Raw genomic sequence first — 15,701 nt, 5'->3', positions numbered from 1 at the left:
CCTCTGTATGGCCCCGCCCCCGTGCTCCTGCTCCGCGCCCCTCGGCCGCGATTCCATGTCCAGGCCCCGCCCCACTCTGGGCCCCGCCCGGGCGCTCCGGCCCCGCTACTCTTACGTCTAGGCCCCGCCCCCTGCGCTCGACCACGCCCCAAAACCTCGGCCCCGCCCCCGCCCCGCTTCGCGTAGCCCAGGCCCCGCCCCCGGGCCGGCCCCACCCCCCGCGCCCCGGACATGCCCGGGCTTCCCGCGCTGCTCCGTTGCTCTGCGTCCCTGCGTTCGCAGCTGCTCGCGGTCGGCGCCTTGGGCAACGCGGTGAGTGTCTGGGTTGCCTCCCTCCCGCCAGAATTCGGAGCGCTCCCTGGGGAGAGCAGGCGTCTGCAGCCCGTGGGGCATCTGCCCCAGGTGGTCAAGGCTGCTGTCCCCTCGCCATCGTGGTGGGGGCCGCCCTGACTGCCACCCACCCACCCCACACAGGCCCCTAGCTGTGCTCAGGTATGCCTACATGTGCCCAGGTCTGCCAGCCATCTCCCTGGGCTTGGGGTTTCTGGACCAAGTTGCGCTGCGGTGACAGTGGCCTGGCTTGGGGCTCGTGGTCACCCCGTCACACCTCCAGTTGGTGGACACCTTCGACGCTTTCCCTGCCCACATTCCTGCCTTGCACTGCTGACCACCGCCAAGGAGGCCGCTGCTGCGCCTTCTGTTCCCAGGAAAGTTCCAGAAGCCCCTTCTCTGGCCCTTCCTTGCCACAAACCTTTAGCATACTCCTTGTGCAGGATTCCACAGTTGCTTCTTCTTTGATACCGCGAGAGGAGGACCAAGTTCTGGGGTACTCATTATCATGGCTGTGTTTGTGTCCATTAAGCCCTGATTACATCCGTAAACAGTAAACAAGTGGAGTTTGAGAGCCGTTTGCACCGGGCGGGCACCGTAGTACCCCAGTCTGTGATAATACCGGAGAGCAGTTCTAAACTATGTATATTCCTCACTCTCTAAGTTCATCATGCCCTGAAATCTACAGGTTTTCCCTCTCAACGCCTCAGTTCGGTAGCTGGCTCTCTCACCTGGAAGGCCGTTTTCTACATGTGAGCACAGCTTTCGCTGGTTTGGGTGGACAGTCATCAGATGGAGAGAGGTTGCTTTGTCCTTGAGAGTGGTCCCCACAGCTGTTGGAGGGGAACGTGGAGCTGTTGAAGAAGAGCTAAGAATTGCAGTGGTTCTTTAAATACGAACCTGAGGAGTATCTAAGTTGGGCTCGCCCCTTCATCTCCCCAGGTGATTAGGAGATGGTTTTGTTGCTTTCACGAGCCCATGCATGGAGTCCACTCAGGGAGGTGAAAAAGACACAAAAAAAGAAAGCTTAGCACACTGGCGGGGGGGGGGGGGGGGGTGGGGGGGGGTGGGGGAGTAAACCAATTTTAAGGAAACAGTGTCAGAGCCCGTCTCCACCCTCCCACCTTCACCCTCCAGCTGGTAGTCAATATTGTGTTAACTCAGACCATTATCCTTAAGACCGTTCACACCAGGTCCACACTTGCCAAGGTCCAGAGTCTGCAAGTAGCAAAGGACGGCGGCCTTGCTCTGGCACGTGTTTGATTTCTCTTGGCTTCTGGTCTTGGGTTAGAATATGAGTTGTAGAGTGGTGACTGTTACACTCTAGGGGCTGGATGAACCAGGTGGCGAGTCTAGAGCTATACTAAGGTACTTTGCTAGTGAATATTGTTTTCATTAAAATAAAGCTGTATTGTAAGAACTATATTTAATATTAGACACTGCTTTAAAAAGGCTTCACTGCTGCAGAGCAAGGTTTAAAGAAATAAAGCCCTAGGGCATCTCACTCTTGTTCAGCTGCTAAGATTCTTAGACCTTTCTTTTCCTTTCTCTTTTGATCTTGCTTGGGTATTAGTTGAGCCTCACCTGGGCCTTTTCTTCCACTCAGGCCTTCTGTCTCCTGGTTTCTTTCACAGATGTCTCAGTCGGGGCCTTGTCTGTCCCTCACACAGGCAAGGAGGGGTAGGAAGGCTTCTACCTTCCCTGGTGTGCCCTTGGAATTTCTGCTCCAGTCTCTTCTGTTCCTTTCTCAGGAACCCAAAAGAGTTTACTCTCTTCGGTATTTTTTAATAAAATAAACTTAATAAATTGTATTTTTCTTTTTTTTTTTTTTAAAGATTGGCACCTGAGCTAACAACTGTTGCCAATCTTCTTTTTTTTCTTTCTGCTTTTTCTCCCCAAATCCCCTCAGTACCTAGTTGTATATTTTAGTCGTGGGTCCATTCTAGTTGTGGCATGTGGGAATCCGCCTCAGCGTGGCCTGATGAGTGGTGCCATGTCTGTGCCCAGGATCTGAACCACTGAAACCCCGGGCTGTTGCAGCAGGGGCCACAGGGCCAGCACTCAGCCACAGGGCCAGACCTTGTGTTTTTCTCATTTTGCAGAGGACGTTTAGAAGCCAGTGATTCAAACCACAAGCCTGTTTCATTGCAGCTTCCTTTTTTGGGCATCAGTGTCCTTTTCAGTTAATAAAGTATTCTCCTTGTAGAAAAAAAAAAGGAAGCAAAACAGTATTTTCTGCATCCCCTTTGCCTGTGGTCATCTGTTAGCGTTGTCAGGTTTGTTTTCACACTTACTCTCACCCAGCCTAAGCCTCTTGCGCCAGCGTCAGGTGCCTCTTTCAGCTCCACTTCCCCCATCCGGTTCTGACATCTGGTTGTGTCTTTGGGTCCAGGTGCACACCTTGGCTCCCGGTCTCACAAAGGCCCTAGGCTCATTTGGCTCCTGTCACGGTCCTCCCCTACCCTCTGTTTCCTGGGGTGGGTAGCTTCTGATACAACTACTTTCTGCAAGAGTTTGGGTCTTATCACAGATTATTATTTAAACAAAACCTGAAGATTTAAAAATCAGACAGGTAAACTATAGTGTTACCATTGGGTGAAAGTGGATTCCATACCAGCCTTTTCATATCCGCTCATGACAAATGAACCAACCCAACGCCTCATTCTTGGTTCGAAAGTGTGTGGTTTATCTGGCTGGGGGAGGAAGGTTGGAGCTGTGCAGGAGGGCTGGTTTCCCCTTCGTTGACATGATCACTTTTCCTGTTCTGTTAGCCCTGGAGGCCTGTCTTGGGCGTAGGTAGATGAAAGTTTGAGATCCAGTGTTGTAGACAGAACGCTGCAAGATGTGTGTTCTGTGGCATTTGGGTAACTGCTGCCTATCTGCTGGCCAGTGGAAAGAAATAGTCCAATTTTCTTTTGACTTAGAAAAATTAACAGTAATAAAGAGTTTATAGGGGAGGGCTGCAGCGTTTGGGGAGAACCGTATAATGAACATATGGAATATAGTGAATGACTTACTTCTTTATATAGCTGTTAAAATGAATTCTCTAAGAAGAGAAATAAATCATTTTTTCTGACCTTTTGTAACCTTTGAAGGAATCAGTGGTTCTGGCAGATGTGGCTCACATGTATACTGGTCACAGACAGTGTCTTGCCAGAGTGCTTGCAATCCCTGGCAGTTAAACCAGTCTGTGACAGTCACCCCCCTGATGTCTGCTCCAACTCAGTAACTAAGTGACTAGGCTGCCCCAGGGGCCACTGACCCAACAGTGACATCCTTGGCCACGTGTTGAATGCTGAAACTTGTTCTCAATGCTGGAAGTTGTTTTCAGTTAGATCAGGGGCTTAGTGGCAGAGTAGACGGTCTCCAGGGAGGCAGACAGGCCTCGTGTCCCTTGCCCCCACCTGGAGTAAACTCATGTGGCCTGTGATAGAGCTGTGGCAAAACCGGTTAAAAATTCTACAGAAACATTTTCTTAGGGTTGTTGAATTTGTTGTCTTTTGCGTAAGCACAAAAGGAATTGTGAGAGAGCTGTAAATACCTAGGATGTTCACTCCACTACTTTGAACATTTTCTTGTTAGAATAATTTCCTTCCTGTAACAGTTGTGAAGTCAGCAGAGTGTCCAAGCCAAGCTGCACTGCCCGTTCCCAGAAGTCCAGGGGTGAAACTGAATGTGCAGCCCACCAATGGCACAACTTGTAAAAGCAGGCACTTGTTAAATCTATTTGTTTTTATTATAGACATCGATCTGCCAGTCGCAGTAATGCATTTATGGACATTTTTCTGCACGTGCAGTGCTGGTGGCAGTTTTTACTGACAAATTGAGTCATATGGACAGTAGTTTAGAAAACTCTTACCTTATTGACAGATTGGGCAATTCCTGCACTGGGTGTTCAGAGGTATCTAAATGGGTGAAGAGAGTGAATTGAATCTCAGGGCAGAATATGGGATGGGACATTTAAATGTGGAAATTTAATAAGTAACTGGTAGTTATTTCTCATTGTTTTTACACTTTTAGCTGTAGTTTACTCCCCAGTCAAAAGGACTAAAAGTAGGGGCCAAGGGTGTCCCTTTCAGATTTTCACCCTCTTGTTGGTGTCATTTGTGAGACCCACCACTGGAATTCGGGACCTGTTGCTCTGCTTGAAGTGGGATATTCATGGGCAGTGGTGGAACGGCATTTCTCAAAAGGTCGTCTGAGCCCTGCTGGTATTAGAATTACTGAGGTTAATGGTTAAAAAAGGCAGAGTATGGGGCCCCTTGCCATATCTACTGCATGAGAACCTGGGGACCTGTGTCTTTGCAACCTCCCCAAGGGATTCTGGAGGACCCTAGTGTTTGAGCACCTCTAGGGAGGTCTTTAGGATTGGTTGAGAAGTAGTGCTCTCCAGCCCAGATGGGCGCCTGAGCTCCCCTTCTGGATGGATCCACTCACAACCAGCATCCTTCTAAGTTGCCTGTGCTTATAGATCTCTGTATGGTTTTGTAACTCCTCGGAGACATCTGAATCTCTTCAAATTGCAAACCCAACATGTTATCATAGCGTTACAGTTTTCGGTCTTGTGGTTATAACAAAAGATGTAGATGTTACCAAAACTTTGGCATTGATTTACAAACAAATGTTAAGCATGGACAGCTGTATTATATTTCACTCCTATCTTTCCTTTTGAACGGCTGGTATTGCTTTTTTCCCCTCTGGGTAGAAACATTTTCATGGACTCAGGTGAGAGTTATCTTTCAAATGTGCAACCGAACATGTTTTCGTGGAACTGAACCGAGTATTTACGTATAAAGTGCCACAGTTGTGTGGGGGAGAACACTGGGGGGCTTCTGGTGTTGCCGTTTACTAGCTGGGTGACTGTGAGCAACTGTTAACCACATTGCTGCCTCCACATCTGTCGGATGGTGATGATCACACTTATTTTGTCTACCTGGATGAGTGTAAGCACATGAAATAATAAATGAATATTTTGTCAAGTCTGAAGCACTGCCTGGATAGAAATCTTAGTTTGGAATCACAGTCTCACAGAAGGATAAGACTGGAAAAAAGATGAGGAACAAACCAGAATCTTTGTTTCCCTCCAGTCCAGTCAGCATCCTTATTTTCTCCTTCGTCCAGTCAGCATCCTTGTTTCTCTCCAGTCCAGTTAGCATCCTTGTTTCCCTCCAGTCCAATCAGCATCCTTGTTTTCCCTGTATTCCAATCAGCATCCTTGTTTCCGTCCAGTCCAATCAGCATCCTAGTTTCTCTCCAGTCCAGTTAGCATCCTTGTTTCCCTCCAGTTCAGTTAGCATCCTTGTTTCCCTCCAGTCCAATCAGCATCCTTGATTTCCCTCCAGTCCAGTCAGCATCCTTGTTTCTCTCCAGTCCAATCAGCATCCTTGTTTCCTTCCAGTCCAATCAGCATCCTTGATTTCCCTCCAGTCCAATCAGCATCCTTGTTTCTCTCCAGTCCAATCAGCATCCTTGTTTCCTTCCAGTCCAGTCAGCATCCTTGTTTCCCTCCGGTCCACTCAGCATCCTAGTTTTCCCCCAGTCCAATCAGCATCTGCATTTTACAGATTTACATGTAACCCAAGCCATCATTTGGGGCGGTATACACAGGGTTAAGAGTGCAGCCTCTGGGAACAAGACTGCTTCACTTTGCACTTGGCTCCACTAGTTACTATCTATGACCTTGAGTAAAGTAACTTAATTTTTCTGAGCCGGTTTCTCCAGAAACAGGGAAAATGACTCTACAGTTCATAAGGCTGTTGTGGGCAGTTGGGAGAGAATGACATTTGGGGATCTCACCAGGCCCAGCACTCGGCGAGCCCTGAACAATAAGAATAGTTGACGTTTGTTAGCTCAGAGTCACACAACTGTTTTTGGTGGAGGCAGGGCTAGTCGTGGGGTCTTGGCTATAGCGCCCCGCCTCCCGCGTGTCTGATTCCTTGTGCATGGACCTTCGGTCTAGAGCACGTTGAAGCTCAGTGCTGATTGCTGCGTTTCTGAACTTTCCCTTGTCTCTAAGGAGGTGGTTTTCTCTGCTACCTGTTTCTCTTTTTTTTTCACAATGGACGTTATTGAGAGCTGCTGAACTAGTTGGCCTCAAGGTGCTTCCTGCTCAGGTGGCAGAGTCCTGAGTGTTCATGCCCATGGCAAGCTTGTGCCATGTGGGCCTAGAACAGGCAAGTGGGGTTAGCGTACGTGTTCCCAGTGGGCACTGCCAGTCTCCAGCAGCCCGAGTCACTGTCTAGGAGGCTTGACATTAATTGTCTGTTAAATTGAAAGGACTTAACTGATACAGAATCTGACACTATGGCAGTGGCCAGGAACCAGCAGTGACACCAGCCTCTAACAGTGTTTTCCCCTCTGTGACTGGTTATACCAGTAGTGAGGGGTAACGTGGTCCATTGAGTAACCTTTGTCAAAAACAGAAAATCTACAATAATTTGTGTGTAGGTGGAAATGGGCCTTATTTCTGGGTGTCTCTTTACCCTCATATCACGGTTCAGCCTGGTAGAGTTACTCAGATTCCAGAAGATTCTGGTCAGTGCGATGATGATATTGCTGATAATAGCATTTACTGAAGGCTTACTGTGCTGGTTGCTTTACATAGCCTGACTTACCGCATCCTCGTCATCGCCGGCGATGTGCACACTGATGATGTAAACAGCTTTGTTTTGCATGTGAGGAAGCTGGCTCTGGCAGAGTTTGAGTGACTTGCACAAGATACCCAGGGATGGGAGTAGAGTTCTGTTTTCAGCCCAGGTTTGTTGTGACTGAGTCCAGGCTCTTCACCACGCACTGTGTCATGCTGTGTTTGCAGTGGTGAAGCAGAGAAACTGTTGGAAGTCCTTTTAGGGGCAGGATGTGGTGTAGATACCTATCTGTGAGTTTACTCACGTTTTCTGAACACCGGTGTGGCTGGGCATTATCCTTAGCATTGTGGGGAAACCAGTGCACTCTAGTCTGTCCATGCTTGAAGGTGCTCCTGACCCCTCCTGGTATACAGACCGCTCTAGTACAGGGCTGAATGCCGTGAGGATGTGGGGACGGTGAGACTGTACCTGTGTGCACACTGCCATTTATTGAAGGCCTACCTATATACTGCATTCCTCGTCTGAGAGTGCTGCGACCCGTCATGTGGGTACCAGAGGAAGGACGGGGCATCCCGAGTGCAGGCAACATTCCAGGACCTCAGCCACACTCCTTAGCACGTCCCTGTGGCCCAGGACCTGCTCTGGCTCCACTCGTGAGGGTGGATGCAGCATCTGTGCAGAGGCAAATTGTGTTTCTCCAAGTGGCCCAAGGGGCGGGGGTTCTGGGCTGAGCAGTCGGAACGGAGACTCTAGGAGGCAGTTGGACCTGTCAGTAGTTCACTTGGAGTTGGGGTGGGATAGGTGTTGGGGTTAGAAAGGATGCCTGAGAGTTAGGGCCTGGTCAGGGCTGGAGCCCCCGAATGCTGAACTAAGGAAGGGGGCCTTTCTCTCTGAGCCAGTAGTGTTCCGGAGCTTTGTGAGTGGGGACTGAGTCATCAGTGCTTCTGATGGAAGCTGCTTCAGCTGATGTGTGGGCTAGATGGGAGAGAAGAGGCAGGAAGGAGGAGAGGAGGGTTGGTGACAGCAGGTGGTCTCTAAGGTGTGAGCGGTCACACATGGGAAAATACTGTCACACGCAGTATGTCAAGTGCAGTGTGGGGACAGTTTGTGCGATGCTAGGGGCTGGTCCTGTAGGGCTTTCAGATGGTGTGTTGTGCAGGCGAGAGGGAGAATGCAGTTATGGAAGATGACTAAGTTTAGAATCATTTTTCTTATGAGAAGGGGAAAAAATGTTTGTATATGCTTTTTATTCACACACAAACAATCCTCAGGGAAGACAGAGAAAAATATCTGGCTTTGGAAGGGTAAATAAACCCTTTCTGCCTTGCCTGGCGTTTGGGTTCTGAAGCAGGGAGATTGCCTTATTGTAACTGTTCATTCAGGCAGAAATGTCAGCAGGGAGGAATGAGGCTCATTAACAGGCGCTCCCCTCCCCAGCCTCTTCTCCATGGGGGGTAACCTGGGCTTTCCTGCAAGTAGTGGTGGAATCTTTAAAAGAAAACTGTCAAGTTTTGGGTGTACAGTCACATCAGAATGCAAGTTAAAAATAAAGTGTGTGCTTAGTCTCCTTAGATAAAACCACAAAATGTTTTGACTGGCCAGTGTCCTCAGAGCGTCTTCTTATCTGAGCACCCATGGTGGTCGGTGGTCAGCCGAGTCACAGAGGGCCCACTGGGTCTGGCTTCCTTCTGGCCTCAGGCTTAGAATGGTGACAGGGAGGGGGCTCCCATCACAGTAGGGAGGTGTGCCTGTTGGACACTCCTCGGCGTTTAAGGGCCTATGTATGCTGTCCAGAGGCACACTGAGGGATGAGCGGTGGGTGGCCATATGAAGGCAGGTTTGGGGCAGAGTGTTCCTGGGGGAGGAATGGCCATTGTGTGGGTCCTGGATGGTCACAGGTTGGTGTGTTGGAAGGACAGATGGAAAGATGCCAGTGACCTGGGTGGAGGTAAGGATGAGGTGTGAGGAGACCCCTGGCTCTTAGGCCTTTGTACACTCAAGTGGTGGTCAAAGCCAGAACTCAGCCAAGTCCTTACAAGTGGCACTTCAAAGTCTGTGTCCTGAAATGTCATCTAGTTAAAATAATGACAACAGTGACGGGCTGTGCACATGGAGGATGACAGGGAATCAAATGAGAAAGTGGATTGGGTCCTGAGCACCGCACATAATCAGAATTGCACTCAGTGTTTGCAGTGGCTCTTATTAGTGAGCCTTTCGCACTCAAGTGGAAGTTCCTAGAATAATGGGCAAAGAAAAGAAATGATGTATTTTCGAAAGTTACTGAGTTTAGCTAGGTATCCCAAGAAAAGCCCATGTGTGCTATTCTTTATTGTGTAGAAAAATTTGTTTCTGTCACCATTGTGTTATCATCAGATTAAGCTGTCGAGTCAGATGGATGCGGTGCGTTGTGCTGGCGTGTTTGGTGATTACCACGTTCCCACACCCACTCCAGACCATCAGTCTCTGGGCTGAGCCGGCCTCCCAGAGCAGGTGCTAGGGGGATGGAAGCCAGCCCACGAGGATAGAGCCTCCATCGGGTCAGCATAGGGAGGCTGCTCCGATGAGGTTACTTTTGAAATTTGTTGCAAAAACTGTTACTTAGAACAAATATGCCGGTTCTAAAATTAAGTAAATATCTTAAAATTCAACATTATCCATCCTTTTAGCCACGGTCAGCCACCGTTGTGGTCTTCTGCCCACCAGGAGGCCAGGCCCCCAGAGAGCTCTGCATTCTGTCTGTCATGGGTGACCAAGAGTTTCCCTGGACAGAGGCTTTCAGGGCTAACACCAAGAAAGTCTCGGGCAAGCTGGGGTGGTTGGTCGCCCAGACACTCTCATTTCCAGGTCCTCCGTGACATCCTCGCTGTGGCTGCACTACTGACTTCAATCCACTTGGCCCTTGAGTCATAAACAGTAGTTTAGTTTTCTTTTTTTTTTCCCTCTCAAAGTATAGGTTTTAAAGACTTCCTCTTAGCTTCCTTTTTTTTTTTTTTTTATTTTTTTCATGAGTGTAATTAGGACATTTCCAAGAGCCTTTGTTATTTCCCTCTAGACTGAGATCCCTGTGATGTGCTGTGCTGTGCTTATGAACTCTGGGTCACTCCAGAAAAGCCTCTGAAGGTTGTGCTCCTGATCTCTTTTGTTTTCTGGATGCTGGGGTTTCTTGGAAAGAGACCTTCAGGCCTGAGGTACTATCACTCCTGCCGTTGAGTATGAGACAGTTAAGGCAGAAGGGGTTCTTGGAAGGATTAGTGAAATATTCTTTCATGTTGCCCAGATATAAGTGTTTCCAGCGGTTTCGTGTTGGAAGCAGCCATTCGATGTGCTTCAGTCATGCCCTGGCAATCATGTGGAAACTCCCAGGGACTTATCGGGAATCAGCTCATGGCTGCGTGTGTTCCTGGTCTGTTTTCGTTGTTGGGTGCTCACTACGACCCTGTGCTCTATTCAGCATGACTCAGAACAGTAGGACACTGGCTCCAGGCCGCCCGGAGTTTACCTGTCTGGAGGTCACCTTTTGGATACTGGGTAAGTATTGGCACATCCTCTGTGTTGGCCGGGCCGCCTCCATCTGGCTGTCACACCTGAGGCTGCCTCTGGGTGTGTCGGACACAGTACACATGGGCTCTAGATTTATGCAGGGAATGAGAATTTTCACATCTGGCAGCCCTCACGACTCCAGCCCAGCAACCTCAGTTTCCTTAGCCTCGCATGCCCCACAGGTCTCCCTGCTTCTCTCCCTGAGGGCGTCAGGGAAGCTTCCTGGGAATGCCTAACCCCACAGGGAACTGCTGAGCGAGGCCCCAGACGGTGTCAGCTTGGTATTCAGGCAGAGACAGGGAGACAGTCAGCCTCTCACTGCCACTTCCTCCGTCTGTTGAAGGCGGGGGGCTAGAAATGCTCTGACCCTTCTTTCCTGTCCAGGTCCCAAGTGGAATGAGCCTGTGAGACTCATCTTGACACCACTTTCAGCCCAATGGCCCTCCACATCCATTCTGGCACCTTCTCTAGAAGCCTGTGCATCAGTGCTTTGCTCTAAGAGTGAGTGGGTAGGAGGCCCCATGCCCCTCTTCCTAGAGCTCCCTTCTGCTCTCACCTGGGGAGCCTCTTTTGGCCCAGCCCAAACACAGGCACCGTCTGCTCCTGGTCTCTGAGTCTTTCCCGTGTCTCAGCTCTTCCGGAAGCCTCTTCAGCTCTCGTAGTATCTCCTCCCCTTCAGCCTATCACACTTAGACTCAGGTTTCTGCTTTACTTGTATTGCTTTCGCCTCTTGATGCTGGAATTCTGTGTTGGAAGCTTCCCAAGGCCTGGTGTGGGGTTTATACTTGGTGGAAAGCTAACAAAGGATGCTAAACATAGGTCACTGTGGACCGAATGTGCCCTCCAAAATTCATATGTTGAAGCCACCCCCCACTGTGTGACTGTATTTGGAGATGGGGCCTTTAGCAGATAATGCAGATTAAATGAGGTTATAAGGTGGGGCCCTAATGTAGTAGAATTGGTAGCCTTGTAAGGGGACAGAGAGAGAGAGAGAATCTCCACCATGTGAGGACACAAGGAAAAGGCAGCAATCTATAAGCCAAGGAGAGAGTCTTCACCAGAAACCAAATCAGCTAGAACCTTGATCTTGTACTTTCCAGCCTCCGGGACTGAGAAAATAGATGTCTGTTGTTTAAGCCACTCAGTGTGGGGTATTCTGTTAGGAAGTGCAGACTACAGTCATTTCAAAAGCACGAATCTGCCTTGAGGTTTGCGTGTGGAGGTGGAATTTGGAGATGAGGATAACTGTGATTAGACAGTGCTCAAAAGTCCCATAGGATTGTCCTCAGCCTTAGCTCTTGGCATCCCAAAAGGTGTGTATGGGTGTATAAGAGTAAGGAAATGAATGAACAGAAACCTAACTGATTACCAGGGACCCCAGAGTTTGCAGAAAGGGGAAATAGCAGGCAGGGCAAGAGCCGCCCAGAGGGCCAGTGGACTGTTGACAGGCCTGGTGTTACTCTGTCACTGGGTGGGCACATTATGGTAAGCTCTCAAGGCATCCAGGACCTAATGGGGAAAGGGAGGTGGGGAGGAGAGACCCCCTCGAGTAGTGGATGACCCGATTTCTTAAGCACGAGGAGGGGTTAGGAGCCAGCCTAGACTTCTTGGTTGGAAGTTTTTGTTGCTTTGTTGATTTTTTTCTTGAGATTGTTCAGTTGAGTCTCTAATCCTCCCTGGATCAAGGAGCAGCATGGAGTCATCCTGCTGGACACCCACTGGAATTCTAAGAACCGTGCAGTTTGCTCCTTTTCGTGCTAAGATGTCTATCTGAGGAGTTTTGGAGGTCTCTGTTGAGTTGGGGACCTAACAAGACGTGTCTCACTGGAAGGTTCCTGGCCCACACTTGCACCAGATTACCCTGCATTTCATCCCTGCCTGTTGATGGGGGACATAAAAAAGATAGGAGACAGGAGATTGTTAAATTTACTGCTGTCCAAGTCACCAGTTTGTGTTATATCTTGTAGATCTGAAGAACGTATCAAATATGTGGGGATTTTTAGGATTGTTGATAAGAAAACTCAAATTGTAACTTTTTACATAATAGGTCTTGCTGTTTCTGAGCTCTGCCCTCTGTGCCCTTACAGGGTAGGCCAGCACCATGCCCCTAGAATCCGGCGCTGGGGGCCCAGCTGTGGCAGGGAGAGACTGTGTGGTCAGTGCAGGCTGGCCTGGAGTCCTGGGTGAGGGAATGTGCTTGCTTTATTTGGTGTGGTTAATATTTAAAATATGGATTTGAATTCTCAGTTATGTGTTATTTATTTATTTATTAGCACAGCTCTGTTCGTTGTTTAATTCCATAGTGAGAGTCTGTAAGAATATGATTAACCTTGAGGGCCATCTTATAATGTAATTATTAATGATTGATTCTCTTTATCCTTGAAATCAATAAGAGAAGCATAATGGTGTAGTATGTAGTTGGACTCGATTTCTTGCATCTCATAAACATGATTCTGTGACAATGGTAGTATCAGTTTATTACCAGAACAGGTTTGATAAATCTGAAGTGTATGATTAGTTTCATATAATTATTGTGATGTGTAGTGTTCCTTATATGACTTATGTTAATATGGCAAGTGGTGTTAACATCTCCTGCCACTAATAGTCAGGGTGGGGATGTAGCGTAATTGATCTTCCTGGGAGTGCTGTAATGTAAAAACAATTCAGGCTGTTTGAAGTATATTTTACAAGTGTGCATTGGGCCTTTGGGATGTTATATTGAAAAACCCAATTGTACAGTTACCATGGGAACCCAATTAGAATAGATTGCTTGAGTTTTTTTTTTTTGGTCTTTCATCTTGACCAAAAATCTAATGTATTTTAAATGTTTTCATATGGAATTGTATTCATGCACTGACTTGCTACACCAAAGGATTCTTTTTTTTTTGTTTCCAACTCTGAGCTGAAATAGTGATAAATTCTCCAGTGGAGCTTTATGAGGAAGTCTCCTAGAGAGATTTAATCAGATTTTTGTGGAAAAGTTTGTACAGGTGGTAGTAGAGTTGGAGGTGGTAGAAAGCATTTAAAAAGATGGGAAAATGGGTTCTTTCCTATGATGTTCCTCTGGGTCATGCTCTGGACATGAGATGGAGAATACAGGTGTGCTCCTCTGTCTTCCTCATGTTTGCAGATGTGCGGAGTGGGTCCCAAGGCCCCTGGGGTGCAGGGAACAGAGAGAGCTGGAGGCAGGGCGGGGCACGGTCTCCGGACTCTTCCCTCCACGTCAGTGGTCCTCACACGTTTTGGTCTCAGAGATTTTTTTTGTGCTCTTAAAACTTGTTGGAGATTCCAAACAACTTATGTGAGTCATATATCAATATTTACCACCTTGGAAGTTTGCACTGAGAAATTTAAAAATATTTATTAATTCATTTAAGCAACAATAAACCTATTACATTTTAATACAAAACATTTTTTTATGAAACGTTAACTATATGTTCCATAAAAAAAAATCAATGAAATGAGTGGTGTTGGTTTACATGTTTTTCAGATCTTTTAAATGACTGCATCCATAGAGACAGCTAGATTCTCGTATCTGCTTTTGTATTCAGTCTGTCATGATTTGTTGTTTCCATTGAAGAATATTGAGAACTTGGCTTCACACAAATAAGTAACTGGTAAGGGAGAGGTGTTTTAATGGCTTTTTCAGATAATTGTGGATGTTCTTCTTTGAGACTACATCAGAACTGGATAAGTGGTAGTTTCTTGAAGGTTCTTTGCATGTGGAGTCTGAGCCTTAGTGAACTAATTGTACACCGTTACATGAAAATCCATCGGCCTGTCTTGCACCTTGAATGATCTTGTAACATTCATCAGTCCTTTGGAAAAGATTGGTTTGCTGCATTATACAGATTTTCCAAATGTTGGCATGTTTCAGAATACAGTATTAAAAATCATACTTGTTAACATCACCGCCTTTCTCCTTACAAATGTCTTAGAATTGGGAGGCTGTCAAGCTGTGGTGGTGGATTTGTTTCCCAAGTTCTAATCGTCACTTAAAGCTCTCGTTTTATCGTTAGCAACAAATTCTGTCAGTTGTGTCACTTACAGTGACAGGCTCACTTTGTTTAGTTTTGAGAAAAGGTCTGCCAGCTAGCCAAGTCTGAGTAGCCCTAGGTCGTTGGCCCTTCCTGCCTGTAAAGCTTCTGTTTCCTCAACAAGTCAGCAGTTCGTCTCCAATCACCAGCAGTCACGGAGTGCGTTCCTCCAGACAGCTGTTCTTGGCTTGCAGAGAAGTGCTCTGTTGTTCTTCCCATTTGGGCTCAGAATATTGAAAAGGGTCAAGATTGAATAAAGTTCACCAGTTTGATGGCTTCATCAGGATATTCTTTTGTTTTGGTGAGCAGGATTGGCCCGGAGCTAACGTCTGTGCCAGGCTTCCTCTATTTCGTAGGTGGGACACCACCACAGCACGGCTTGACAAGTGGTGCATGGGTCTGCGCCCAGGATCTGAACTCGTGATCCCCAGGCTGCCTACGTGGAGTTCGCAAACTTAACCACTATGCCACCAGGCGGGCCCCAGGACATTCTTAAATGAACCTTTTTATTTTCCCTTAATGGTGAGTTTGTGGAGGGGAGGGGAGGATGATTCCTCCATAGTTTAATACCAAGATGTTGTTTTTCATCAGTTTTACTCACATTGCTTTGGCATCATCTTTCACATGAAGTGTGATGTTAGCTATACATTTTTGTAGGTGCCTCTTGCCAGATTGAGGAAGTTTTCCTCTTTTATACTGTTAATGTGGTGAATTATACTGATTGATTTCTTGTTAAACCAGTTTTGCCTTCCTGGGTAAACCCACCTGGGCTTGATGTATTATATTCCTATATTGCTGGATTCAGTTTGTTAATATTTTTTAGGGGCTGTGTGTCTGTTCACGAGGGATATTGATCTATAGTTTTCTTATCTTGAAGTGTCTTTCTGGTTTGGTATTAGGGCAATCCTAGACTCATAAAGTGAGGCCTCTCTTATTTTCTAGAATAGTTTGTATAATATTAGTATTGTTTCTTCTTTGAATGTTTGATAGGATTTACCAGTGGAGCCGTTTTGGTGTGGAGTTTTCTTTGTGGGAAGGATATTAACTACAGATTCACTTTCTTTAGTAGATAGAGTGTTATTCAAGTCATGTATTTCTTCCTGAGTGACTTTTTGGGAATTTGTGTTTTTCAGAGAATTTGACCATTTCATCTAAACTGTTGAATTTATTGGCCTAAAGTTATTTTAATATTCATTTATTATCATTT

General features: G+C 47.2%; 1 protein-coding gene across 6 annotated transcripts in view; it reads left to right on the top strand.

Annotated features, from left to right (window-relative positions):
* Positions 1-9: 9 nt before the first annotated feature.
* Positions 10-15,701, top strand: part of MGMT (O-6-methylguanine-DNA methyltransferase) — a 301,256-nt gene continuing 285,564 nt past the window's right edge. Inside the window, exon 1 of one of the 6 annotated variants that reach the window (XM_070564059.1) lies at positions 10-312. In XM_070564059.1, the coding sequence (XP_070420160.1) occupies positions 232-312 (81 nt within the window). In that variant the 5' untranslated portion in view covers positions 10-231. Of the gene's footprint in view, positions 493-15,701 lie in introns of all 6 variants that reach the window. The other 5 variants (XM_070564009.1, XM_070564368.1, XM_070564135.1 and 2 more) reach the window with 5 other exon arrangements.

The sequence above is a fragment of the Equus przewalskii genome, chromosome 1 (genome assembly GCF_037783145.1).
Source record: "Equus przewalskii isolate Varuska chromosome 1, EquPr2, whole genome shotgun sequence".
NCBI lineage: Eukaryota > Metazoa > Chordata > Mammalia > Perissodactyla > Equidae > Equus > Equus przewalskii.
Note: the sequence above shows the minus strand (reverse complement) of the source record. Positions and strands in the feature narration are given on the sequence as shown.